Consider the following 26,906-nt stretch of genomic DNA (forward strand, 5'->3'; position numbering starts at 1 on the left):
CTTTAAATAGCTGGAAGGCCGTGAAAAGAATAAGTCAAAATCCCATGGAAGTCCTCAATCAAAAGAGCTCAAGTGAAAGAAAGTGAAAGTGAAAGTCATTCAGTTGTGTGACTCTTCGGGACCCTATGGACTATACAGTACATGGAATTGAATTCTCCAGGCCAGAATATTGGAGTGGGTAGCTTTTCCCTTCTCTAGGGGATCTTCCCAACCCAGGGATCAAACCCAGGTCTGCTGCATTGCAGGCAGATTCTTAACCAGCTGAGCCACAAGGGAAGCCCCAAAGAGCCCAAGGACTACAAACTCAAGCTGCCTAATTATTATATGCAATAGGTAATAATATGTGAAGAGTTTGGCCTAGGAAGCAATTGATAAATAAGAAACATTATTATTACTGTTGTTCACTTGGCAACAACGGAGGTATTAAGTGAGGTGGTTGATAGCATGGGTTCTGGAGAAAGACTTTTGGGGTTCAATCATACTTACTACCTTGTGGTTTTAGCACATTATTAAATCTCTCTAATATTGTGGTAAAAGTAAATAATATTGTGGTAAAAATATTGTGGTATAAGACTAAGAGGGAATAATGTATGTATAGATGTTGTCATTGGGTATGAATCAAGTGTGAAAAAATGGAATATAACCTCATTTTTTATTACTTATTAAGCACTAAGTGCCAGTACTAGGATTAAGTATGGAGAATTAAAAAAATGTATGACACAGTCATTCCCCTGGAGAACTTACAGTTCTCACTTACTAAACACAAGTAACAAGCTACATTGTGACTGAATCTAATTGGACCTAGAAAATCATTATAGTAGGTTTTCTCATCCTAATACTTTTCAAACTGTCTCCAAACAAGAAATAAACAGCATTATTTTAATTGATCCAATGGATATTTCTCTGATTTTTCTTTTCAGCAGTCTCTAAGACATTTTCTAATTATAAAAGTTAAAGGTTCCAGTTGAGAAATCATGTCACGCTCTCTCACTAGCATAGCTCTCGCATTTCCTTTGTAGCGTTAGATCCTACTTTGAGTTTCAGTGCTGTCTATTTCTTTGCAGACATTGCCTGATAGTTTCACTTTCTTATCATTGGGTGTGGAAAATCTGAGAAGCCCCAGGAGATTGGAGGGATAAAATAAAGCCCAAATTGCCAGTGAGAGAGAATAGTGAAAGCAAACTCAGAAGAAACACGAAGAGGACAAGCTCTTCTAACCTTCCAGTTGAGGCAGCTTTCTGCTCATCTCTACAGGATCTCTCCACCGGGTAAGACTGAGGCTGGGTGGGAAGAGATTTATGGGAGGCAGCACACTTTCTCTAAAGCAATCATACCAAGACAGGCTGCGCAGAGCCTGATCTGTCATGGGTTCAGATGAAAGTCTGATGTTGGGCAGCAGGGTGTCCTTTAAGTGCCCACTGCTGAGCTCTGTGTTGAATTAGGTTCCAGCAGAGGCAGAGTCTAAACTGAGAGCCAGGAATGCTTCAAGATTCTTTCTTGATACTTTATTAAATTGTCTTTATTTATCTTTGATAAAACCCACTAACTAAAGCTCAGGGTTCACTTCTGTCTTTATTGCAAACTGTCAAAGTGCTAGAACTTGGGGTCTACAAAAAAAGGCTACAGGTTATTGTAATTTGGGGGCTTACAAATCTTTGTGCAGCCACTTTTTCTGGTCAGTAACTGATTGATTCTCATTTTATGAAAGTGCTATGTCTCATGTTAAAACCAGACAATCTTCTTGCCAGCAGTCCTGGTGGGCCACTGTTGTAAGAGGAAATGAGTACAGTACTGTCATAGGAAAAAAAAAAAAAAAGCTTTTTTTTTTTAGCCACCCCTAGAGAAATCGGAGAAGGCAATGGCACCCTACTCCAGTACTCTTGCCCGAAAAGTCCCATGGATGGAGGAGCTTGGTAGGCTGCAGTCCATGGGGTCGCTAAGAGTTGGACACGACTGAGCAACTTCACTTTCACTTCTCACTTTCATGCATTGGAGAAGGAAATGGCAACCCACTCCAGTGTTCTTGCCTGGAGAATCCCAGGGACGGGGGAGCCTGGTGGGCTGCCGTCCTATGGGGTCGCACAGAGTCAGACACGACTGAAGCGACTTAGCAGCAGCAGCAGAGAAATGGGGAGCCAGGTAGGTGGCAAGACTGGCATCATATAAGATTCCAGTCTTCAGCCAGAGTCAGAAGTAATCAACCATAATAGAAGCAATCATGCTTTCTTATAGGATAAGAATAAAAACCAGCATCCCTTAGACTGTCTTTGTTGATATCTCAAAAAGTTAATAAAAGTTTTATCATGATCACTTCCAGTTACAGGGATTGAGACACTGAAGTTAACAAGGTAAGTAGGGCATTACTAAAAGAAAACTTCAATTTCTCTTAATGCTATAAAATGATCAGATCATCAAGTCCTGGTTAAAGAGGTTATGACTAAAATCATCTAAATAAATACTTTATATAGAACAGAATTCAGAGAGGAAACATGATCGTTTATAAGATCATGTTTCATAAGACTAGCTTCATTACCTGAGGTAATTAAAAGCAATATGCCAGTTGATATATGCGGAGATAATAATGAATGGATCTTCAAAACCAAGGAGGTCAAATTTTGGTAACATAATTAAGTGAAATATAGAGTGTTAACAAAAATTTCAGAAACTGTGACCTGATTAAAATGAAGAGGTGTTTTACTCAAGGTTTATTAGGACTGCAGCCTGGGAGACAAGTTCAAGAAGCACTTAAAAACTTGTGTTCCTATTGACTACAAAAGAGAAAAAGTTTAGTAAGGTCAAAACTAAGACCAGTTATTTACAATTCTGTGTTAAGGATTATAATTAAGGCAAAAAGTAAGGCCCTGAATTGGTTACTGAATTGATTTTAAATTGGTTTAAATCGCTGAAATGGTTTTAAAGTTCCCCAAGGTGGGGGGAGGAAGGAATCCTGAACCATAAAGTTGCAAGTAGCAGATGTTGTCCCAAATACAGCTGATGCTGTCCTTAGGTGTGATACAGGTCAGAGAAAATTCAAGCTTTTCATGGTGCTAGGATATGTCTTAGACTAAATTCTTAATGGCACTCAACTCTAGTTTTGCATGTCTGAACTATGATTACTCCATTGTAATTTTAATTTGTCATGAAGAGTGAGATTCAGATTAGAGGTATCAGTCTTGGACAAAAACACATGAATTCAGATGCAGATCAATGGTTAAGAACCAGTGAGTCACTAGATAGGGTAGACTATGGCAGCTCAGCAGTGCCCGTCCCTGAGAGGAGGAAGCCACTGGAGACTCTGAGTCTCAGTCTGATCCAGAGTTTGCCCAGGAACAGACTTGGGAGAAATCAGGTCCAAGACTGGGTTAGGATGGCATGTGTTTCACATTATATAAATGTTTGACATAATATTCCCCAGAAGCAGGCTGCCTATTATATATGCCTGAGGTGAGACAGCTCAGGGTGTCCTGTCCAAATATTAAAATTTGAAGGTGAGAAGCTTTGAAGGGAAATTTTGTAATGAAGTCAGAAGATGTGAGATACAAGGAAAATAAATCTCCATGTTATGGAAATGTGATACAAGCTGAGCCAGTGGAAATGCTGTCTGGTATGACACCACCCTTATGGCAGAAAGTGAAGAGGAACTAAAAAGCCTCTTGATGAAAGTGAAAGTGGAGAATGAAAAAGTTGGCTTAAAGCTCAACATTCAGAAAACGAAGATCATGGCATCTGGTCCCATCACTTCATGGGAAATAGATGCGGAAATAGTGTCAGACTTTATTTTTTGGGGCTCCAAAATCACTGCAGATGGTGACTGCAGCCATGAAATTAAAAGACAATTACTCCTTGGAAGAAAAGTTATGACCAACCTAGATAGCATGTTGAAAAACAGAGACATTACTTTGCCAACAGAGGTCCGTCTAGTCAAGGCTATGGTTTTCTAGTGGTCATGAATGGATGTGAGTGTTGGACTGTGACGATAGCTGAGCGCCGAATAATTGATGCTTTTGAACTGTGGTGTTGGAGAAGACCCTTGAGAGTCCCTTGGACTGCAAGGACATCCAACCAGTCCATTCTGAAGGAGATCAGCCCTGGGATTTCTTTGGAAGGAATGATGCTAAAGCTGAAACTCCAGTACTTTGGCCACCTCATGTGAAGAGCTGACTCATTGGAAAAGACTCTGATGCTGGGAGGGATTGGGGGCAGGAGGAGAAGGGGATGACAGAGGATAAGATGGCTGGATGGCATCACTGACTCGAGGGACAGGAGTCTGAGTGAACTCCGGGAGTTGGTGATGGACAGGGAGGCCTGGCGTGCTGTGATTCATGGGGTCACAGAGTTGGACAGGACTGAGCAACTGAACTGACTGATACCCTTCTTCTAGAAAAGAATTTGGCAATAATCAATAAAAGTCTATATTCTTGCCTTTTAACAGAGCAACCACATTCCCAAGAATCTATTCTGAAGAAACAGCTGCAATATGAAAGCAGGGTTATTCATTGCGGCAGTGTAATTGAAAAACACTAGAAGCAATCTCGGAGAAGGCAATGGCACCCCACTCCAGTACTCTTGCCTGGAAAATCCCATGGACAGAGGAGCCTGGTGGGCTGTGGTCCATGGGGTCGCTAGGAGTCGGACATGACTGAGCGACTTCACTTTCACTTTTTGCTTTCATGCATTGGAGAAGGAAATGGCAACCCACTCCAGTGTTCTTGCCTGGAGAGTCCTGGGGACGGTGGAGCCAGGTGGGCTGCTGTCTCTGGTGTCACACAGAGTTGGACATGACTGAAGTGACTTAGCTGCAGAAGCAATCTAAGTGCCCACACATAGGAGTGGTTAAAAACTATGGTATATACATTTAATGGAGTAGACACCCATCAAAAAGAATGAGCAAGCTTTCTATGAAGTGATATAGAGTGATTTCCATATATTTGTAAAATGTGATCTTTCTAATTAAAAATGTGAATAAGAAAATATATCTGATTTATGGAAAGAATATCTAGGAAATATCAACCAGAAACTAATGAGATGGGTTTATTTTCAGAGAATGGGTGATTATGAGGTAGTAAGAATAGAAATCCCATGGGCAGAGGAGCCTGGTGGGCTACATGGGGTCGCACAGAGTTGAACACTACTGAGCTTTCAAGAATAGAAGGGTGGAACAGGAATGGAGTGACCAGATGAAGACAAAGTGACATTTCTCTGAGTATACCTTTTTGGAAAGCTCTGACTCTCACAACTACATAATGTTTCACATACTCAAAAAATAATCACATACTAAAATTAACCAAGATGTGAAATAAGTGAAAATGTTAGTCATTTAGTCATGTCCAACTCTTTGCAACGTTATGGACTGTAGCTTGCGAGACTCCTCTGTCCATGGAATTCTCCAAGCAAGAATAGTGGAGTGGGTAGCCATTTCTTTCTCTGGGGGATCTTCCCAACCCAGGGACTGAACCCAGGTCTCCCACATGGCAGGCGGGTTCTGAGCTACCACAGAAGCCCAACCAAGATGTGGGGGAGTCCTAAATAAAGCACAAATAGTAACAAATGAAACTGACTGTGTTACAAATGAATAACAGCTCAAGAGGATGAGAAAGGAAAGAACAAATCTAAGAATTTCAGAATACAGTGTTTTGACTATATATATTAGGTTAAAGACAAAAAATACTGTATCTTAATAATGTACTTTAATTAGTAAATCTATTTATCACCAAGATATGGATTAGCAACTTTGAAACTACTTTATACATATACTAGGACTGAGCACATAAGCAAATTTATGATAATAAGAGCTGTGGCTTTCATAGTCAGAGTATGGAGTAAAGGTAAAGCTTGAGTAATTCCTGTTGTGTTGAACTGCAATAAGAAACATGAGCAGTATATAACATAGGGAGTCCAGCCTGGCACTCTGACAACCTAGAGGGGTGGGATGGTGGGGTGAGAGCGAGGGTCAGAAGGGAGGGGATATGTATGTGCTTATGAATGATTCATGCTGTTATACAACAGAAACCAACACAACATTGTAAAGCAATTATCCTCCAATTAAAAACATCAGCAGGAAATTAAGGCTGTATACACAAAGACAGAAATAAATACAGATGTATCCACGTGTGCTAGTATTCATACATGTATTTCTGAATTTGGCCCACTTAGGAGACCCAGAAATAAGGTACACACCTAGTGTTATATCCTGGCATCAAAGTTCTGTTATCCAAAGAAAGGAATCAGGGTTTCTGGGAGAAATGGCCAAATCTAGAGCTGACTCAGACAAAGTACAAGATGGACCAGGAATACCTTGTGGTGCCACAAAGTAAAAAAGTGCTTAGAATATGATGGAAGCATGGCCAAACGACCCAGGAGCCAGGTCGAAGAAGCTCTCAAAAAACAAATCTGGGGCAAATTAAGCAGTAAGTAAATAATAATTTGTTTGTTGTTGTTTAGTCACTAAGTTGTGTCTGACCTTTTGTGACCCGGTGGACTATAGCCTCCCAGGTTCCTCTATCCATGGGATTTTCTGGGCAAGAATACTGGAGTATGTTACCATTTCCTTCTCCCGGATCTTTCCGACCCAGGGTTTGAACCTGCCTTTCCTTCTTAGCAGGCGGATTCTTTACTTCTGAGCCACAAGGGAATGATAGTAAAGTACTAAACCCGACAGAATAAAATAAAATAAATATCTATGAGTCTATACTGATACAACTAAATAATTAAACGAGGAAAAAAAATAGAGAAGGGATAGCTCTTGTTTGAAGTAGAACCTCAGCTAATGTTGAAGGAATGGTGAAGTACAAATGACCTACAGTCAAGCGCCACAGTAATAACTGTTACAAGCAGGAATCATTATTAGTGGATGCTAAAATCAGTACTGAAAAAATGATATGAAACTTTGAGGAGAATATATCTGCAATCTCAAAAATATATCCCCCCCTGTTAACCTTTTTAATTACAAGGAGGTAACTGTAACTTTACAGTGGAGAAATCTGGCAGGCAACACCTAAACTAAGTGAGCAGAGTTAACATTACAGCACCAGAGTATGTTCTCTAGACACTATGAAACCTTTGATATGATACACCGAGACTGGCAGAACATCACAACCATGGCATTCTTGCCAAAAAAGGGAAAAATATAACCTCAATCTAATTATGAGGAACCATAAGAAAAACCCAAACAGAGGGATATTTTGCAAAATGACAGGCCAATACTCTTCTAACATGACAATGTCATGAGAGACAAAATAAAAATGAAGAACTGCCAATGATGAGAGAAGACTAAGCAAAGGTAATGAGTGAATGTGACAAAGGATCCTGAATTGCATCCTGGATCAGAAAAGGACACTAGGAACAAAAGGTAAGAGAGGACAAAAACAACTAGGACAAAAGGAAAACTGATGACATGGGGAAAAGTGTGTAGCTTAGTTAATAGTATTGTTTCAATATGAAAGTCCTCTTTCAATCATTGTCTGTGGTTACATAAGATATTAATAACAGGATAGCTGGGGAAATGGCATATGGAAGTTCTCTGTATCCAATGTATGCTTTTGTGTAAGGGTAACCTCCTTCAAAATAAAGTTATTTTTAAAGAGACCCAGTGGGCTAGTCTATAGGACAAGATTAAAGAGGCCATTGGGCTTTTTAAAACACATAAGGAAAAAAGTTCAAGAAGAAAACCAAATTTTGGTCCTAACTGTAAAGTTCTCACTCAGCTCACTGACTAAATGTTGCTTTCCATACCATCTTTTCCCTTGAAGATCAGAGGGCACCCTGGACATGGCCTCAGAGATCCACATGCCAGGCCCAGAGTGCCTCATTGAGAATATTAATGGGAGACTGCTGGTTAATCCAGAAGCTCTGAAGATCCTGTCTGCCATCAGGCAGCCTGTTGTGGTGGTGGCTATCGTGGGCCTCTACCGCACAGGCAAGTCCTACCTGATGAACAAGCTGGCCGGGAAGAACAAGGGTGAGTGACACCAGCAGAGCCCAGCCAAGTCCCTTCTGTCCACCCACACTCCCAGAGTGCAGCATGGTGATGTGAGGAGAGGAAGGGAGAGACCTGGGAGGGATATTGAAAGCTAATTTTCATTTTAGTGATGGGCTTCTAGCATTCATTCTGTGCTGGATGTTAAGAGTAGACTCTTTCTTCCCACTTTGCCTTAACTTTCTCTTTAAAGTATAAATGTATCTTTCTGAAAGGAGTACAGTAGTTATAAATAAAACTAACACAGATAATAATAAACAATAAAACATTTATTAACATGTATGTGGATTAACATCAAGCTTATAGTGATCTCTAAGGTAATACAAAAATTTCAGTTTGTACTGAATGTTCTCAATTCTCTCTTTTTCTCATAATTAAGATCAATATTGATTATGCTTTCATTTATTTCTTTAAACCTTGACTTTATTACCTAATGTCTCAATTTCCAGATCCAATCCACCTGCTATTAAAAATCCATCCTCTATTTTCCCCATGCCCCCTTGCAGGCTTCTCTCTGGGCTCCACGGTGCAGTCTCACACGAAGGGCATCTGGATGTGGTGTGTGCCTCATCCCAAGAAGCCAGACCATACTCTGGTTCTGCTTGATACCGAGGGTCTGGGGGATGTGGAGAAGGTAAAGAAATAAATCTTCTAATCCTGTTTATGTCAAATCAGTAGCCCTTCTCTCACTATCACTTCCCACCCTTTGAATTGTGCTTCAAACATATACTATTAATGTATTTTTTTTTATTTTATTACTTGTTTGTGCTCAAGATTTGACCTCAAATGCAATTTGAAGCAATCCAAAGTGAGCTTTATGTGAGAGCACTAAACACTAAGTATGAGAACAATAGGCTAATTTAAGAATTGTTGCATATCTTGGCCACACATATAAGCATTGAGAGTGGTCAGTAAGGCCCACTGATATTTTTGTAACCCATAAAATAATGCCTGATGACTTTTTAAGTCATTTCCTTTCATATTGTAGGAAAATGTTCTAATAAAGCTATGGAAGGTGCATCTAAACCTAACTAGAAAGTTTATAAACATGTCTGATTTGTCAGAGTGGGAATCCAGAAAGATGGTGGAAACAGAGTTATCCGCAGCTGTAAGATTAGTGAGAGAAGCAGAGTATAAGACCTGATAACAACAGCTTTGTTCATAAAGGATCATATATTACTACTCTTCAGTTCAGTTCAGTTCAGTTCAGTCACTCAGTCATGTCCGACTCTTTGCGACCCCGTGAATTGCAGCACGCCAGGCCTCCCTGTCCATCACCATCTCCTGGAGTTCACTCAGACTCACGTCCATCAAGTCAGTGATGCCATCCAGCCATCTCATCCTCTATCGTCCCCTTCTCCTCCTGCCCCCAATCCCTCCTAGCATCAGAGTCTTTTCCAAAGGGTCAACTCTCTTCATGAGGTGGCCAAAGTACTGGAGTTTCAGCTTTAGCATCATTCCTTCCAAAGAAATCCCACGGCTGATCTCCTTCAGAATGGACTGGTTGGACCTCCTTGCAGTCCAAGGGACTCTCAAGAGTCTTCTCCAACACCACAGTTCAAAAGCATCCATTCTTCGGCGCTCAGCCTTTTTCACAGTCCAACTCTCACATCCATACATGACCACAGGAAAAACCATAGCCTTGACTAGACGGACCTTTGTTGGCAAAGTAATGTCTCTGCTTTTCAATATGCTATCTAGGTTGGTCATAACTTTCCTTCCAAGGAAGAAGTGTCTTTTAATTTCATGGCTGAAGTCACCATCTGCAGTGATTTTGGAGCCCCCAAAAATAAAGTCTGACACCGTTTCCACTGTTTCCCCATCTATTTCCCATGAAGTGATGGGACCGGATGCCATGATCTTCATTTTCTGAATGTTGAGCTTTAAGCCAACTTTTTCACTCTCCACTTTCACTTTCATCAAGAGGCTTTTTTGTTCCTCTTCACTTTCTGCCATAAGGGTGGTGTCATCTGCATATCTGAGGTTATTGATATTTCTCCTGGCAATCTTGATTCCAGCTTGTGTTTCTTCCAGTCCAGCGTTTCTCATGATGTACGGGTACATTTTAACTACTGTTTAAAAGGTGCTTCATCATGATATGTCATGGGAATAGAAGATCATAATCTCAGTTCAGGAGATAGGTTTGAATTCTATTACCTGATCAAGTGCTTATTTGCTTTACACTCTCATATGCAGTTATATAAAGTCTTATTTAAATTTCACTACACCATTGATTTTATGTTTTTAAAATCATATACAGATGGATAAAACTTTGCATAGGGAAATGATTAATGTGTTTCCAGATAGAGACAGCTGGGTTCAGAGTCTGTCCATCTGAACTGGAATCATGTGCTCTTAGTTACTTGGCGTGGCTTCTCCAATGACTTCTAGGGAGACAACCAGAATGACTCCTGGATCTTTGCCCTGGCGGTTCTCCTGAGCAGCACCTTTGTATACAACAGCATAGGAACCATCAATCAGCAGGCCATGGACCAACTACAGTATCCTTTTTGTGGACTAGATAACATAAAATCTAGAAAAGAACAGCTTCATTTTATCAACAATTACACTGGTGGTCCACTGCAGAAGAATTCAGGAATCCCCTTCTTAATGAACCCCATTATGTTTATGCTCACCATACCTGTTTACCTCAATCACCACCAGAAGCCCAAGCCTTTCTAATCACACATCATCCTCAGACACTTAGCTGCACAAGATTCTGTATGCCTTCTATCTGAGTTAATATTTTTGGGTCACAATCTCCTCAGGAGCTTCCTATGCGTAATCTGAAGCTGACCCCAGTCCCTAGATACCATGTATGAGTGTGTGTGCTAAGTCGATCAGTCATGTCTGATTGTTTGTGATTCTATGGACTGTAGCCCACCAGGCTGGTTTGTCGAAGGGATTCTCCAGGCAATAATTCTGGAGTGGATTGCCGTGCCCTCCTCCAGAGGGTCTTACTAATCCTGGTACCCTTACTAACCCTGGTACCCTTACTAACACTGGTACCACCTGGGAAGCTCACCCAGACAGTAAGGAGAGACAAAAGAGGATGGCAGATCACTTGAGATTGGCAGGTGGGAGGTTTAATAAGCAAGGGAATTTACTTAGGTATGCTTTCTTAGCAGAGAAAGCCATGGCACCCCACTCCAGTACTCTTGCCTGGAAAATCCTACGGACAGAGGAGCCTGGTAGGCTGCAGTCCATGGGGTTGTGAAGAGTCAGACACAACTGAGCGACTTCACTTTCACTTTTCATTTTCATGCATTGGAGAAGGAAGTGGCAACCCACTCCAGTGATCTTGCCTGGAGAATCCCAGGGATGGGGGAGCCTGGTGGGCTGCCGTCTGTGGGGTCGCACAGAGTCGGACACGACTGAAGCGACTTAGCAGCAGTAGCAACAGCATGCTTTCTTAGGTGACTGGAAGATTAACAGATTTCCACACCCACCCACCAAATTTTAAAGGTCTCTATAGACGCCTAAACTGGACCTGGTGAGTACACAGTCCAGATGGTTTTAGCACCACATTACTATCTCAAGGAGGCTGTGTCCGTGTGCGGCTTCCAGCATGGGGAAGGCAAGTGCAATGCATATTCCAAAGATGGAGAAGAGGGTGAGCATACTTCAATTGCCTGGGTCCACCTCAGGGGACAAAACTGCAGTCATATTTGATCACCTCCCCCTACAAATATCCATTGACAAACCCTTGGTATCCTCTAAAACTCAAGTTCTCATTCAGCTTCTTCTTGGCCTTTAGGAATGGTGGTTCTTTGCTTCTTGGGCTTCTATTCTTCTTTTCTTAGTCCCTAGTCCATCTCATCCAGCCTCGGACTTTCACTAGCACCTTTATGTCAGTTACCATGACATTTGTATAAGCAATCATGACCACCACTCTCAGGTACAAAATTGTGTATCTAGTTGATTATAAGTCTCCATTTAGATGTGTAAGAAACATCTCAAACTTAACATGCAAAAATAACACAAAAGTCTTAAATATTTAAGTGACTATAATGAATTGAATATTATCATGCTTCTGGCACTACTAAAGTAGAAATACATGGGGGATTCTTTTTTTAAAAATTAATATATTTTAATTGGAGGATAATTACTTTACAATGTTGTGACAGTTTTTGCCATACATTGACATTAATCAGCCATGGTTACACATGTGTCCCCCTATCCTGAACCCCCGTTCCCTCCTCCCTCCCCACCCCATCCCTCTGCATTATCCCAGAGCACCAGCTTTGGTTGTCCTGCTACATGCATCGAATTGCACTGACCATCTATTTTACCTATGGTAATATACATGTTTCAATGCTATTCTTTCAAATCATCCCACCCTGGCCTTCTCCCACAGACTCCAAAAGTCTGTTCTTTACATCTGTTTCTCTTTTGCTGCCCTCCATATAGGATCATCATTATTATCTTTCTAAATTCCACATATATGCAATAATATACAGTATTTGTGTTTCTCTTTCTGACTACTTCACTCTGTATAATAGGCTCCTGTTTTATTCACCTCATTAGAACTGACTCAAATGTGTTCCTTTTTATAGCTGAGTAATATTCCATTGAGTATATGTACTGCAACTTCCTTATCCATTCATCTGCCAATGAACATCTAGGTTGCTTCCATATCCTAGTTATTGTAAATAGTGCTGCAATGAACATTGGGGTACATGTGTCTCTTTCAATTTGGGTTTCTTTGGGGGTGTATGCCCAGCAGTGAGATCGCTGGGTCATACGGCATGTCTATTCCCAGTTTTTTAAGGAAACTCCACACTGTTCTCCATAGTGGCTGTACCAGTTTGCATTCCCACCAACAGTGTAAAAGAGTTCCCTTTTCTCCACACCCTCTCTAGCATTTATTGTTTGTGGACATTTTGATGATGGCCATTCTGACTGGCATGAGATGATACCTCATTGTGGTTTTGATTTGCATTTGTCTAATAATGAGTGATGTTGAGCATCTTTTCATGTGTTTATTAACCATCTATATGTCTTCTTTGGAGAAATCTCTGTTTAATTCTTTTGCCTACTTTTTGACTGGATTGTTTGCTTTTTCTGTATTGAGCTGCATGAGCTTCTTGAATATTTTGGAGATTAAATGTTTGTCAGCTGTTTCATTTGCTATTATTTTATCCCATTCTGAAGGCTGTCTTTTCACCTTGCTTATAGTTTCCTTCATTGTGCAAAAGCTTTTAAGTTATAAGTCCCATTTGTTTATTTTTGGTTTTATTTCCATTACTCTGGGAGGTGGGTCATAGAAGATCTTGCTGTGATTTATGTTATTGAATGTTCTTCCTATGTTTTCCTCTAAGAGTTTATAGTTTATAGTTTCCTCTATAGAGTTTTATAGTTTCTGGTCTTACACTTATATCTTTAATCCATTTCGAGTTTATTTTTGTGTATGGTGTTAGAAAGTGTTCTAGTTTCATTCTTTTATGTGTGGTTGAGCAGTTTTCCCAGCACTTAAAGAGACTATCTTTTCTCCATTGTATATTTTTGCTTCCTTTGTCAAAGATAAGCTGTCCATACATGTGTGGAATTATCTCTAGAAAAGTCTTAAATTTTTGACCAAAAGTACTCCTTCAACATCGCAGTAAATTTCCATAGCACTCATAGAGATTTTTGGATCAAAAGCTTAGTATTCATCCTAGACAATTCCTTTCTTTATATCCTACAAACTATCGCTTGCAGTCTGGTCAGCTCCCCTGTCATAGGTATTTGCCCAGGCTGGCTAATTCCCACCACTTCTTCAATGGTAATTTCAGTTTAAGCTTCCATCTTCTCACCTCCAGGTTATCTTCTTAACTGCCTAAGCTTCTCTTTCTCTTCTCTCTTGCCTCTCCTAGGTACAGCACCTGCCAGTTTTTGTTTTAAAAACAAACATTAGGTCATATTTCCCTCTCAATTTAAAGCTTCTCAGTGGCTTCCTATTAAATTAAGATTAAAATTCAAACACTTTCTGTGGCCTACAGTGCCTACATAGTCTGGACCTTAGCTATTCTAAGGCTTCTTCCCTAGCCACGCTGGCCTCCCTGCTGTATGTTAGACACACTCAGTGGTTTCCCCTCTGAGGTTTTGCAGGAGCTATTTCCTCTGCCAGGAAGGTTTCTCCAGTGGATTAGTACATGGAAGCCTCTCTCAGTTCATTTAGATTTCTGCACAATGATCACCTCAGAATGAATTTACCTGAACCACCATATAAACCAGCACCATGCACAGATACACAGTTATTCTCTAAAGTTTAGCTGAGGTTCATTTTTCTTCAAGGCAACTATTATCAGTATCTCAGGTTTATTATATTTTTGTTTACTTGTTTATCATCTGTCCCCCTCTCCAGAATGTGTGTGTGTGTGTGTGTGTTAGTCACTCAGTCGTGTCCTACTCTTTGCGACCCCATAGACTGTAGCCAGCCAGGCTCCTCTGGCCATGGAATTCTCCAGGCAATAATACTGGAGTGGGTTGCCATTCCACTCTCCAGGGAATCTTCCTAACCCAGTAATCATACCTGGGTCTCCTGCAATGCAGGCAGATTCTTTACTTTCTGAGCCACTAGGGAAGCCCTCACTAGAATGTAGATGGTAGCATTTTCTCACTCATTGCAATGTTATTTGTCCCTAGGACAATTCCTGGTTTATAGTAATTGCTCAATAAATGTTTGTGGAATGAATGAATGAGCTAATCAAGAAAAATTATTTTAGATATTTGGGGAACAGTATAGCATAAAAAGTGCTACTCCTTTTCTGCAGTTTTCCTATATTAGCATCCCAGCTATGTGACAGAGCTGACACGTCGAATCAGGGCAAAATCCTCGCCTGATAAACATGAGGTCCAAGACTCAGCCAACTTTGTGAGCTTTTTTCCAGACTTTGTGTGGACTCTGAGAGATTTCTCCCTGGAGCTGGAAGCAGATGGACAACCCATCACTGCTGATGAGTACCTGGAGAATTCACTGAAGCTAAAACAAGGTTATTGGGACTCATGGTTGGCAAACAAAAAAAGAGAAAACAGTATCAGAATGACCATTTCAATGCAGATGCTGAAAATTATAATTTTATAACTTTGTTATCCTGGCTGCTCTATTAGAAGAAATGAAATGTTTCTTAGATAAATCAGTGCAATCTAATTTTAAGTTACTTCCTTCTTGGAGAAGGAAAGAAATTTCATTTCTCTACCCCTTTAATTATTGGGTCTGATCCATGATTAGTTAATTTTTACCTCTTTATATAGGATTTGTGCAAATTACAAAGTTGAAGGGTATATATTTGAAGTAGCCTGAAGATGTAAAACCTCTAATTTTCTTTCCTCTAGGAAATGATAAAAAAACTAAAAACTTTAATGAACCTCGGTTATGTATCCGAAAGTTCTTCCCAGAGAAAAAGTGCTTCATCTTTGATCGGCCTGCTCATAGGAAGTACCTCATCCACCTGGAGCAGCTACAGGAGGAAGATTTGAACCCTGAATTCAGAGAACAAGTTGCAGACTTCTGCTTCTACATCCTCAGCCATTCCAAGGCCAAGACTCTCTCAGGCGGTATCACAGTCAATGGGCCTCGTGAGTCCCTCTTACTCTCTTTCCTTACCTGGACTTTCCTACAGCCATTATGGACAACAGAATTGGGAGGCATGAGGATTACTTCTGACAAATACAGAGTCTAATGATGCCAAGGAAAACACACTGCAAGGGTCACATTGTGAATTTTACATATGAACTAAAACTATTTCTGATATTATCTAATATTCACATGAGTCAGATGAATAAAGAAAAAGACCTAGAATCTAATCCTGGTGTAGTAAGCTTCTCCACCAACTTCTCAACTCCATTTTTATGAAATTCCTTCCAGGAGAGGTGTATTATTGACAAAGTCAGGAAAAGGCAAATATTCCATGTATGTGAGGCTTTGCTTCTCACCTTAACACAATTCTCTTGTTAATCAATGCAAAAATGTGTGATTAGGCACTCTGATTAGGAGTGCCTACCATGTACCAACCACTGGGCATAATCTCCATTCCAACATGATGGGAACAAAAGGTACTTAAACAATTTATGTAAACCTAATGATTAAACACTGATAAGTACAGGGAACCATACCTGAAAGGACCTGCGGGTGACTTCAAGGAGGTTAAAGTCTGAGCCCAGTGAAAAGATCTTGAGGAATGACAGGCAAAGAGGTAAAGATATGTAATTTATGTTTCATACAGTCCTTCAGGATGTTTTATAGATAACATGCTAGAGGGATGTGCATGAAGCAACAAGAAGATGAATGGTACTTGAAATATTTTATAATAAATGGTGACTATGTAGGCTAAGATAGTAGCAATAGAGACTGTCAAAATTAACAGAATCCTCACATATTTTGAATATCAAATCGATAAATTTTGATGATGGAAGGCATGTGGGTGTGTGGAAGTAATGATATGGCAGTGTTAAGCTTAACTCCAGGATTCTGAGCTTAAGCAACTACTTGAACAGATGTTATTTACTAAAAGAAATATCCAGAATAGCTTTCCAGAATGGATGAAGTTGTTTAGATCTGGATTATTTAGTATTGATTTTCCTTCCTGCCAATGCAGGAGGCAATGAGGCTTGAGTTCAACCACTTGGGTTGGGAAGATCCCCTGGTGGAGGAAATGGCAACCCACACCAGTATTCTTGCCTAGAGAATCCCATGGACAGAGGACTCTGGCAGGGTCCAGTCCACAGGGTCACAAAAAGTCAGACATGACTGAAGTGACTTAGCACACATGCATATAAGTGATATCATATGATATTTGTCTTTCACTGTTTGATTATTTCATTTAGTGTGATAATCTCTAGGCCCATTTATATTGCTGCAAAGCACATTATTTCATTTTTATGGCTGGGTAATATTCCATTATATATATGTACCATATCTTCTTTATCCATTCATTGTTGATGGACATTTGGTTGCTTCTATGTCCTGACTGGGGCTTCCCTGGTGGCTCAGTGGTAAAGAATCCACTTGCAATGTGGGAGACCTAGGTTTGATCCCTGAGTCAGGAAGATTCCCCTGGAGGAGGGTACAGCAACCCACTCCAGTATTCATGTCTGGAGAATCCCAAGGACAGAGGGGTCTTGTGGGCTACAATCCATAGTGTCTCAGACTCAGACATGACTAAAGTGACTGAGCATGCATGCATGTCCTGACTATTATAAATAGTGCTTCTATTAAGATTGGTGTGCATGCATCTTTTCATATAATAGTTTTCTCTGTATATATGCCCAAGATTAGGGTTTCAGGGTCATAAGAGGACTCTATTTTTCATTTTTTAGGGAACCTCCATAATGTTCTCCATAGTGACTGCATCAATTTACATTCCCACCAACAGTGTATGAGGGCCACCTTTTCTTCACACCCTCTCCAGCATTTGCTATTTGTAGACCTTTGAACAATGGCATTCTGACCAGTATGAGGTGATAGCTTATTGTAGTCAAGAACTAGTAGTTGTAGGGCCACAAACCACTCCAGTTTTCCCAAGGCTGCGATTTCCTGGTATGTAAGACTTTCAGTGTTAAAACCAGAATTCCCTGGAAAACTTGGATGAATTGATCACACTGCATGGAATTCTGATGAAAGAATATCTAGGAAAACTCCCTTATTTAGGCCAGAAACAGAACTAGTGAGATGCATCACATGTACACTTACATTTACACACACATGTGCTTGTGTAAATTAAAATGTCTCCTTGACCTTTATATTACTTAGAATTGAGAAAGGAAGAGGAATTCATTAAAAAAAGAAGGGAGATTCAGGAAGGCTAAGAAAAGATTAAGACTTACCATCTTGTCTGCAAAATAGCCTTACTCTAACCCATTCATTCCAATAGCTTCCATTTAGGTGAAGGAAGAAGGAGGAAAGGGAAGCTTTGAACTATTCTGAACCTAGAGAGTAGCAAAATATCCCATCACAATTCTTCTTAAAAATTCTTAAAACTACTGTTTGTAACACTGGAAAAGCATAAAAAGTGCACTATCAGTTGACTCAGAATGATTAAATTTGCATGCTCAGGACTAAACTAACACAGCTTGTTCCTCTGTCTCACCAACTCTTAGTCACTGTTTTTTTAAATTCCCTTTCATAGGACTAGAGAGCCTGGTGCTGACCTATGTCAATTCCATCAGCAGTGGGGATCTGCCCTGCTTGGAGAGTGCAGTCCTGGCCTTGGCCGAGATCGAGAACTTGGCTGCAGTGCAAAAGGCCATTGCCCACTATGACCAGCAGATGGGCCAGAAGCTGAAGTTGCCCACGGAAACCCTCCAGGAACTGCTGGACCTGCACAGGGCCACTGAGAAAGAGGCCATTGAAGTCTTCATGAAGAACTCTTTCAAGGATGTGGACCAAGTGTTTCAGAAAAAATTAGGGGTATGTTTGCTATTCTGGTTAATGAGAGGAAGAAAAATCTGGGCCTTTCTCTTTTTTGTTTTTAATTGGAAGATAATTGCTTTACAATATTGTATTGGTTTCTTCCATACAACAATGTGAATAAGCCTTTCTCGCTATAAGTAGTCCTCCCAGACCCAAGGATAGCAGCCCTCAGTTATATGTACTCATTTGCACTCTTTACTAAAAGAACAGACTATTCTTAGCCTTAGTCCTGGAGACTATGGTACCACGACCAACTGTGGTTATTAAAAATATCCTCATCTATTAATCTCTACCCTATAGATGTCATATTTTAATCAAACAAGTAAACTGTAACACTGTATTTATGTAAGATTATTTTAATTTATTTTTTAATTTAGAGTTAGTCAAAGACACAGTGCTTTCATATTCCCTGCTAATAACATAGAAGGATTCGCTTCTTTGTGAAAACCCTAAAAACTTTTTGTGTTTAATGTAAAGCAACAATAAATATTCAGAAAGACAAGAAGGAGAAATCAATCATTAGCATGCTATTTGAGGACTCAAGTCTGAGTTCTTCCAAATTGAGGAAGGATTGTTGTATGACAAATTATCATTTGACAGATGACAATTCCTTCCCTGACTTGTAGGGCAGAATTTTACAAATCATACCTTCCTGCTTTCACAGGTTCTGATGAAACTAAATAGTGAAGGTCAGCAGGCTTTGGATGTCTTTCTAGACCAAAGAAACATGAAATTCTCTTCTAGAATTGAATGTAGGTAAAAAGTGCTGCTCTGTAGGCTTTCTCCATACAGACATTAACTGCAGTACAATCTCCATTACCTTCTTTAGCCTTTTATTGAGAAAATATGCAAAAGTACTATTATTTTAAAGAACATACCACTAATCATTGACCCTTTGAGCACTTATAAAGAAGTCACTGGGCTTAACACTTTATACCACTGCATATAATCCTGACAGGGAATCTATGAGATAGATACAATTTCCTGTGTTTTACCAACAAAGACATCTCATTTCATGAAGATTGAGTGCCACTAAGTCACAAATTGGCAGAACCAGGAACTTCCTGCAGGCCTATCATACTGCACAATTGTGTGGTAAACTATTAGGAACTTAAAAAGAGAACTTTCAAATGAGCAGTGTTTATGCTTTGAGAATCATTCTCTGAAGCTAAAAAACCATAGCAAAAAAAGCTTCAGATAAACACAAGGAGAAGTAGATGCATTTTTTAAACCAGCATTCTATTGAAGAGTTGTCTAGACTCTCCCAACATGGTGAGGGCTGTGTTATATTTATGTGCCACATTCTCTGCAGGAGAAGCATTTCCCAGTAATCCACATTGGTTCACATTCTCATCATTGCTTACGGTGCCATTTGTGCTATTTTTCACCTCACAGGACAAGTTAGAAGCAAAGCGAGATGACTTTTGTAAACAAAACATGAAAGCATCCTCAGATTACTGCATGGCTTTAATTCAGGACATTTTTCATCCTCTATATGAAGATGTGAAGCAGGGAAAATTTTCTAAACCAGGAGGTTATTATTTATTTATTAAGAAGATGAATGAGCTGAAGAATAAGTACCACCAGGTCCCCAGAAAGGGGGTACAGGTAAAGTACAAACTGATCACCTTTTCTGGGGCCTCGCTGAAGTGACTCTTTCAAACTACAGTGGGAACAACAAAAATGCAATGGGTAAATGGTGCCTGTGGCTTTCATTGACTATTCACTGGTTTATTCAGTAGGACAGACTACCATGAAGTGAAGAGCAGGTTCATTCCATGGTAGTGCTTCTTGGAGGCACAGATGGGAGCCCTCAAAAACTCTTGCAGAATTTATTCAATAGTTTAGTCACTCTATCATCCAACAATTCTCTACTCAGGCCTAACAATATGTCTATAACTGGGATTGCTGCTGCTGCTGCTAAGTCGCTTCAGTCGTGTCCGACTCTGTGTGACCCCATAGACAGCAACCCACCAGGCTCCCCCGTCCCTGGGATTCTCCAGGCAAGAACACTGGAGTGGGTTGCCATTTCCTTCTCCAGTGCATGAAAGCAAAAAGTGAAAGTGAAGTCTCTCAGTTGTGTCCGACTCTTCGCCACCCCATGGACTGCAGCCTACCAGGCTCCTCTGTCCATGGGATTTTCCAGGCAAGAGTACTGGAGTGGGGTACCATTGCCTTCTCCAATAACTGGGATTCAGTTAAGTTCAGTCACTCAGTCATGTCCTACTCTTTTCGACCCCATGAATCACAGCACACCAGGCCTCCCTGTCCATCACCAACTCCTGGAGTTCACTCCGACTCACGTCCGTCGAGTCTGTGAGACCATCCAGCCATCTCATCTGCTGTCATCCCCTTCTCCTCCTGCCTCCAATCCGTCCCAGCATCAGGATCTTTTCCAATGAGTCAACTCTTCGCATGAGGTGGCCAAAGTACTGGAGTTTCAGCTTTAGCATTATTCCCTCCAAAGAACACCCAGGGCTGATCTCCTTTAGAATGGACTGGTTGGATCTCCTTGCAGTCCAAGGGACTCTCAAGAGTCTTCTCCAACACCACAGTTCAATAGCATCAATTCTTCGGCGCTCAGCTTTCTTCACAGTCCAATTCTCACATCCATACTTGACTACTAGAAAAACCGTAGCCTTGACTAGATGGACCTTTGTTGGCAAAGTAGTGTCTCTGCTTTTCAATATGCTATCTATGTTGGTCATAACTTTTCTTCCAAGGAGTAAGCTGGGATTAGTGCAGTTTAAAAACAAGCAAGTTCTTTCAAAGTATTCATCAGCAATCAACAAAGTATAGCTTACAGAAAATCTAATAATAATAACAGTTCACATATAGACCTTATTTTGTGTTAGGAAACAAATGGGTTTAACTCATTCAATCCTCACAAAAGCACTATGAAGTATCAATGTCCTCATTTTATAAATAAGAAAACTGAAGGAAGTAAAATAACTCACCTAAGATGTACAGGTAATAAGTGGTACAGCTAAAATGGAAACACTAATAGGAAACTCTGGGCTCATAAGTATGCTTCTGTGCCAGTATACTCAGGTTATATCAGTTAGAATTAAGTTTGGGCACATATTATTTAAAAAAAATCAAGAGTGTCTTAACACAAAAGTTTCTTTCTCTCTTATATACAAGAAGTAAGGCAGAGGGGTCCAGGCTGCTATGACAATTCCACAATCATGCTGCTCCCAGACTCCCTTCTGTTCTGCTCAAGCACCTTAGCACCCAGCCTCCATCTTCAAGGTCAATTCATGGTGTAAGATGGCTGTTGGAGTTTCACCCATTCCTTCCATATTACAGATGGGAAGAAAGGGGGAAAACAGAAGAGTAAAAGGTCTCTGGATCAACTCTCTTTAAGGCTTTTGCATAAGTGGTATTAGCCAAATTTTAATCATATGGCCACCTCCAGCTATCAGAGAGGTTGACTAAAAAAATTCAGTGTGTTATCATGGCCTATGATGTGCCCTGATTGGAAAAAAAATGGGTTCTATTACTAAGAACAAAGGGGAGAAAAATATTAGGGTGACTCTAGAAGCTGCTTTTGCAGAGATAAAAATCGCCCTGAAGAAAAATAAAGTAGGGTACAGGCCTAGGAGAGGAAGGGAACATGGTCCTATTTTATATGTAGGATTTTAGAGAGGGCCTCTCTGGTGAGATGCTGTTTCAACAGTCTTCAAGGAAGTCAGGAAGTAAGCCAAGCGATCATCTAGAAGAAGATAATTTCAAACAACAGAAAATCCCAGAAGGATGAATTGGTTTATGTCCAACAAATGTGGCAAGAGGGCAATGAGCAAAGAAAGAGATGGCAGGAGGTGAGGTCAGAGAGATGTTCAAGGCCAGAGGCTAACTAGGTAGTATCCTGGAGGGCCCTGAGAGCAGTTTCAGTTTTACTTGAAAAGAGCTGGAAAATCAGCAGAGGATTTGGTGCATCAGAGTGAAGTAATCCTTCTTAAAGTGATACGATGCTAGCTGCTCTCAGGAAATCAGACTGTAGGGGAGCAAGAATAGAAGGAAGTAGGGAGACCAATTATGATGCTAATACCATGGTCCAGGCAAGAAGAGATACTATCTTGGACCGGTGTGTTTGGGAGAAATAGGTTGCAACTGATGGGCTCTTGCTGGTTTTATTTTGAATCCAAAGCAAATACCATTAGCTGATGTAAAGAACAGCCATAAGTTTTGTAATCCATACAATTAGAAGATCAGCTTTACTGATTACATTTCTAACACTGGGGTGACTGAGAATGAAGCAAATTTGAGGGTGGATCTAGAGTTGGGTTTTAAGCCAGTTTGAAATAGTATTCATTAATAAATTCTAAGATGGGTAAAATGAAATTGAATTGAAATATGTATTGCTAGGTTTTCCTTTAACCCATAGTCTCTATTTCCTAATTTTAACTTGGTCTGCATCAATAGACAGAAGAGACACTGAGGAAATATTTGGATTCCAAAGAGGGTGTGGCTGATGCACTTCTACAGACTGATCAGTCGCTGACAGAAAAGGAGAAAGAGATTGAAGGTGAGAACAGCTGAAAACACTCTGCTGCTGCTAAGTTGCTCCAGTCGTGTCCAACTCTGTGTCACCCCATATATGGCAGCCCACCAGGCTCCCCTGTCCCTGGGATTCTCCAGGAAAGAACACTGGAGTAGGTTGCCATTTCCTTCTCCAATGCAAGAAAGTGAAAAGTGAAAGTGAAGTCTCTCAGTGTCCGACTCTTTGTGACCCCATGGACTGTAGCCTACCAGGCTCCTCCGTCCTCAGGATTTTCCAGGCAAGAGGACTGGAGTGGGGTGCCATTGCCTTCTCTGTGAAAACACTCTAGATAGTTAGAAAGCCCCAGAAATGTTAATGTTAGCCACATCGATCCACCTGAAATATTACTATAGTGCAAAAAAAATAGCAAGTATATTTCATATTTTTAAAGGATTCTTTACTTATCCAATATTTATATTCATCTGTCTTCTGATTTATTCTTGTTGTTTAGTCACTAATTTGTGTCCAACTCTCTTGCAACCCCGTGGACTGTAGCCTGCCAGGCTCCTCTGCCCATGGGATTCTCCAGGCAAGAACACTGGAGTGGGTTGCCATGCCCTCCTCCAGGGGATCTCCACCAAGGGATCAAACTCACATCTCCTGCATTGGCAGTCAGATTCTGATTGTTCAGTGCAAAAATGAACACAAGAGGCTTTCTTCATGAGATAAGCAAACAAGTAAAAAGGGTGAAAGCAGAAATAAAGCTATAAAAATAAATTAAGATTCTCATATTTCTCTGCTTATTTTTCTTCTTAAGTGGAACGTATGAAGTCTGAAGCTGCAGAAGCTGCAAACAAAATGTTAGAGGAAATGCAAAAGAAGAGTGAACAGATGATGCAAGAAAAAGAAGCGAGTTATCAGGAACATGTGAAGCAACTGACTGAGAAGATGGAAAAGGAGAGGGCCCAGTTAACAGCAGACCAAGAGAGGGTTCTAGCCCTTAAACTTCAGGTATTCAATTGTAGCATCTCCATTCTATCTTCCACTGTGCTGAATCAAAAGCTCTTAGAAGTTAGAGCATTATATCAGTTTAAGGACTGTTCTAGCCCAAACACTAGTAGACACTTCATTTCCTTACTGCTTCTACCCCTAACCATCTCTGGTTATTGAAGTCTATCTTGTTGTTTAGTTGCTAAGTGGTGCCCGACCCCTTTTGGACCCCATGGACTCTAGCCTACCAGACTCCTCTGTCCATGGGATTTTCCAGACAAGAATACTGGAGTGGGTTGCCATTTCCTTCTCCAGGGGATCTTCCCGACCCAGGTCTCCTGTTCAGGCAGATTCTCTACCATCTGAGCCATCAGGAGATTCCATATCATACAATGAACCACATACCCAGGCTGCTAGTTTCTTCCTGATCTCTGGGCTGTTCTCCAACTCTATGCTGAGTCGGGATGTCTACCCTGTAATAGAGCATGGACCAGTGTAGGCTTTACCTCCTGAACTTATTTCTGTTATCTCTGCTACAAAAATTTGGAGACTTGTACTAAATTCCCTGATCAAACACCTCCTGTGATTCTGAATTTTGTAGTAACCTTCCTATGGTGTCCCTTCATCTTCCTTGCCTTCTTAGATATATATTTGGGAGATCATGTGATATAGAGCTGAGATAGAACAGGACAGTTTTTCTTTAAAGACTGTTGTTTCAGGTTGAAGGAGGTAAAAAATTAATTCTAGGGGTCACTAATATTTTAGAAACCACAAGAGAAGAATATTTCTGAAGCTAAATAAATCCCAGAAAAATTTTGATAGTAGACTCAAGAAAGAGGGATATAATGAAAATTAAAGGAAGAAGAGATTTCAAAAAGAAGTTTCACAACCCATGAGGGATTAATATAGATATATTTAGCAAATGTGGGAAGTGTTTTAAGTTGTATTCAGTCTCCACTTTCCCTTTTAGGAACAGGGACGACTTCTCCGTGAGGGATTCCAAAAGGAAAGCATGAAACTTCAGGAAGAGATTGTAGCCCTCCAGAAGAAACAGGAAAGAGGAGGACCATGTAATATTCTCTAAAAACCTAAGGACCATAATTTCCTAACCAGCTTCTATCTGTTAAGAAGAAGTTAAATGAGCAACTTCAAGATGTCAAACAATCGCCACTAAAGTTGAAGTCATAAGATGCATTTTCATTGAGACTTAAAGTTTGCAAAGATGAAATAAAATGTGAAGGCAGTGTTTAACCTACAGAAGAATTCAATTCATGATTAAATATAGTATAAATGACTAATATGATACCTCAGTAGAACCTATGTTTGAAATCATGCATATTGATTCTAGAGAGAATTTTAATTGTGTAATTGGGATACACTTACATCGAATTTGGGGATATCAGAGGTGTTCTATTCAGTGTAGTCTATTCCCCACACATAAACCACCCCTCTAGATAGTCTCAGCTCCAAGGTCTTACTCAAGGATTTACTTTGGTACTGGGATGGAGTTGGAGTGTTGTATACACAGGAAAAGTCTGACAGGAGTGTACAAAGTCACGAAGCACAGTTAAGCTCAGTTAAGCACAGTTAAGTGGTCTCTAGGTCACATGGCAGCTTCCAATAAGGGAGACCTGGAACATTTAACTTCAGGGTGCAGACAGTGTTTAATTCTCCATTGGGTGGAGGCTGCATTGCCATGGTCACTGAAGGGATTCCTGAACACTGGTAGGGGCATTATTTGCACCTGTGTGAAATGGATATATGAGTGGATGTTCAACCTTCTTTGTCTAGAGAATCCCTCTAGATAATTACTGCCCCATTTCTAGGCCACAAAATGTCTCTCTATTTTACTCTTCTTTTCTTAGTTCCCCTCACCCACAGTTCCAAGAATAACTTCTACAATCACAAAAAGGAAAATTTAGCTCAAAATTCCTTTCTATTCCTCTGAGAATCATAACTATAATTCTTCAAAACCTTACCTAACTCCATTTTTCTTTCTTCCTGTTTGCTATGACATCACAGGCTGGGAGCCACTCAAGGCAAATATCTAGCTAGTATGGAAGGACAAAAAACAATAAAAATAAAAATAATTCATTAATACAAAAAATATTCAGTTCAGTTCAGTTCAGTTCAATCGCTCAGTCATGTCCAACTCTTTGTGACCTCATGAATTGCAGCACGTCAGGCTTCCCTGTCCATCACCAACTCCCGGAGTTCACTCAGACTCACGTCCATCGAGTCAGTGATGCCATCCAGCCATCTCATCCTCTGTCATCCCCTTCTCCTCCTGCCTCCAATCCCTCCCAGCATCAGAGTCTTTTCCAATGAGTCAATTCTGCGCATGAGGTGGCCAAAGTACTGGAGTTTCAGCTTTAGCATCATTCCTTCCAAAGAAATCCCACAGCTGATCTCCTTTAGAATGGACTGGTTGGATCTCCTTGCAGTCCAAGGGACTCTCAAGAGTCTTCTTCAACACCACAGTTCAAAAGCATCAATTCTTTGGTGCTCAGCCTCCTTCACAGTCCAACTCTCACATCCATACATGACCACAGGAAAAACCATAGCCTTGACTAGACGGACCTTTGTTGGCAAAGTAATGTCTCTGCTTTTGAATATGCTATCTAGGTTGGTCATAACTTTATTAACCTACCACAATTGTCTTAGGACATGTATCACTTAAGGTTCTCACTGCAAAAAACAGTATCTTCTCAGTAACTTAAAAGGAAAATGACTTTTAAGCCTGGTAGGTAGCAGACAGATTCTCCAAGATGGTAAGGGAGTCAAACTCTACTGATCTTTCACCAAGAATAATATCAACCACACGGGAAGGCATCTCATCCATTACCAGAGAAAACAGCACACCCATTACCACCTGGTACAGTGATCTCCAGATCACAAGTCAGATGCTCTACCAATGTCAGCTCTAAGTATTGGATGCTTCCACCTTTACATCTGAAGTAAATAAACCCCCCATGAAAAGTTGCATTGAGGGTTGCTATGTCTCCATCTTGGGCTTCCCTAGTGGCTCAGCTGGTAAAGAATTCGCCTGCAATGCAGGACACCTG

General features: G+C 40.5%; 1 protein-coding gene across 2 annotated transcripts; it reads left to right on the top strand.

Moving 5' to 3' along the window:
• Positions 1-1,058: 1,058 nt before the first annotated feature.
• Positions 1,059-26,678, top strand: LOC109556091 (guanylate-binding protein 2-like). 2 transcript variants are annotated; one of them, XM_070779997.1, is made up of 11 exons: positions 1,059-1,268; positions 7,754-7,957; positions 8,482-8,609; positions 10,367-10,476; positions 14,753-14,949; positions 15,293-15,535; positions 18,085-18,365; positions 19,764-19,976; positions 22,794-22,896; positions 23,669-23,862; positions 24,812-26,678. In XM_070779997.1, exons 2-11 carry the CDS (start codon positions 7,768-7,770, stop codon positions 24,923-24,925), a joined length of 1,773 nt encoding a protein of 590 aa, XP_070636098.1. In that variant the 5' UTR covers positions 1,059-1,268; positions 7,754-7,767; the 3' UTR covers positions 24,926-26,678. The 2 variants fall into 2 exon arrangements, with proteins under 2 accessions (XP_070636098.1, XP_019812694.2); XM_019957135.2 differs by having other exon boundaries at positions 1,060-1,268; positions 7,749-7,957.
• Positions 26,679-26,906: the final 228 nt, after the last annotated feature.

This window comes from Bos indicus, chromosome 3 (genome assembly GCF_029378745.1).
Source record: "Bos indicus isolate NIAB-ARS_2022 breed Sahiwal x Tharparkar chromosome 3, NIAB-ARS_B.indTharparkar_mat_pri_1.0, whole genome shotgun sequence".
In the NCBI taxonomy this organism is placed as follows: domain Eukaryota; kingdom Metazoa; phylum Chordata; class Mammalia; order Artiodactyla; family Bovidae; genus Bos; species Bos indicus.

What these genes read in the sequence shown, in the direction of transcription:
- LOC109556091 (XM_070779997.1), top strand. Translation starts at nt 7,768, where the DNA reads ATGGCCTCAGAGATCCACATGCCAGGCCCAGAGTGCCTCATTGAGAAT. An exon ending in GCTGGCCGGGAAGAACAAGG is followed by an intron (nt 7,958 to 8,481) that starts GTGAGTGACACC and finishes GCCCCCTTGCAG; the next exon opens with GCTTCTCTCTGGGCTCCACG. An exon ending in CAGGCCATGGACCAACTACA is followed by an intron (nt 10,477 to 14,752) that starts GTATCCTTTTTG and finishes TTAGCATCCCAG; the next exon opens with CTATGTGACAGAGCTGACAC.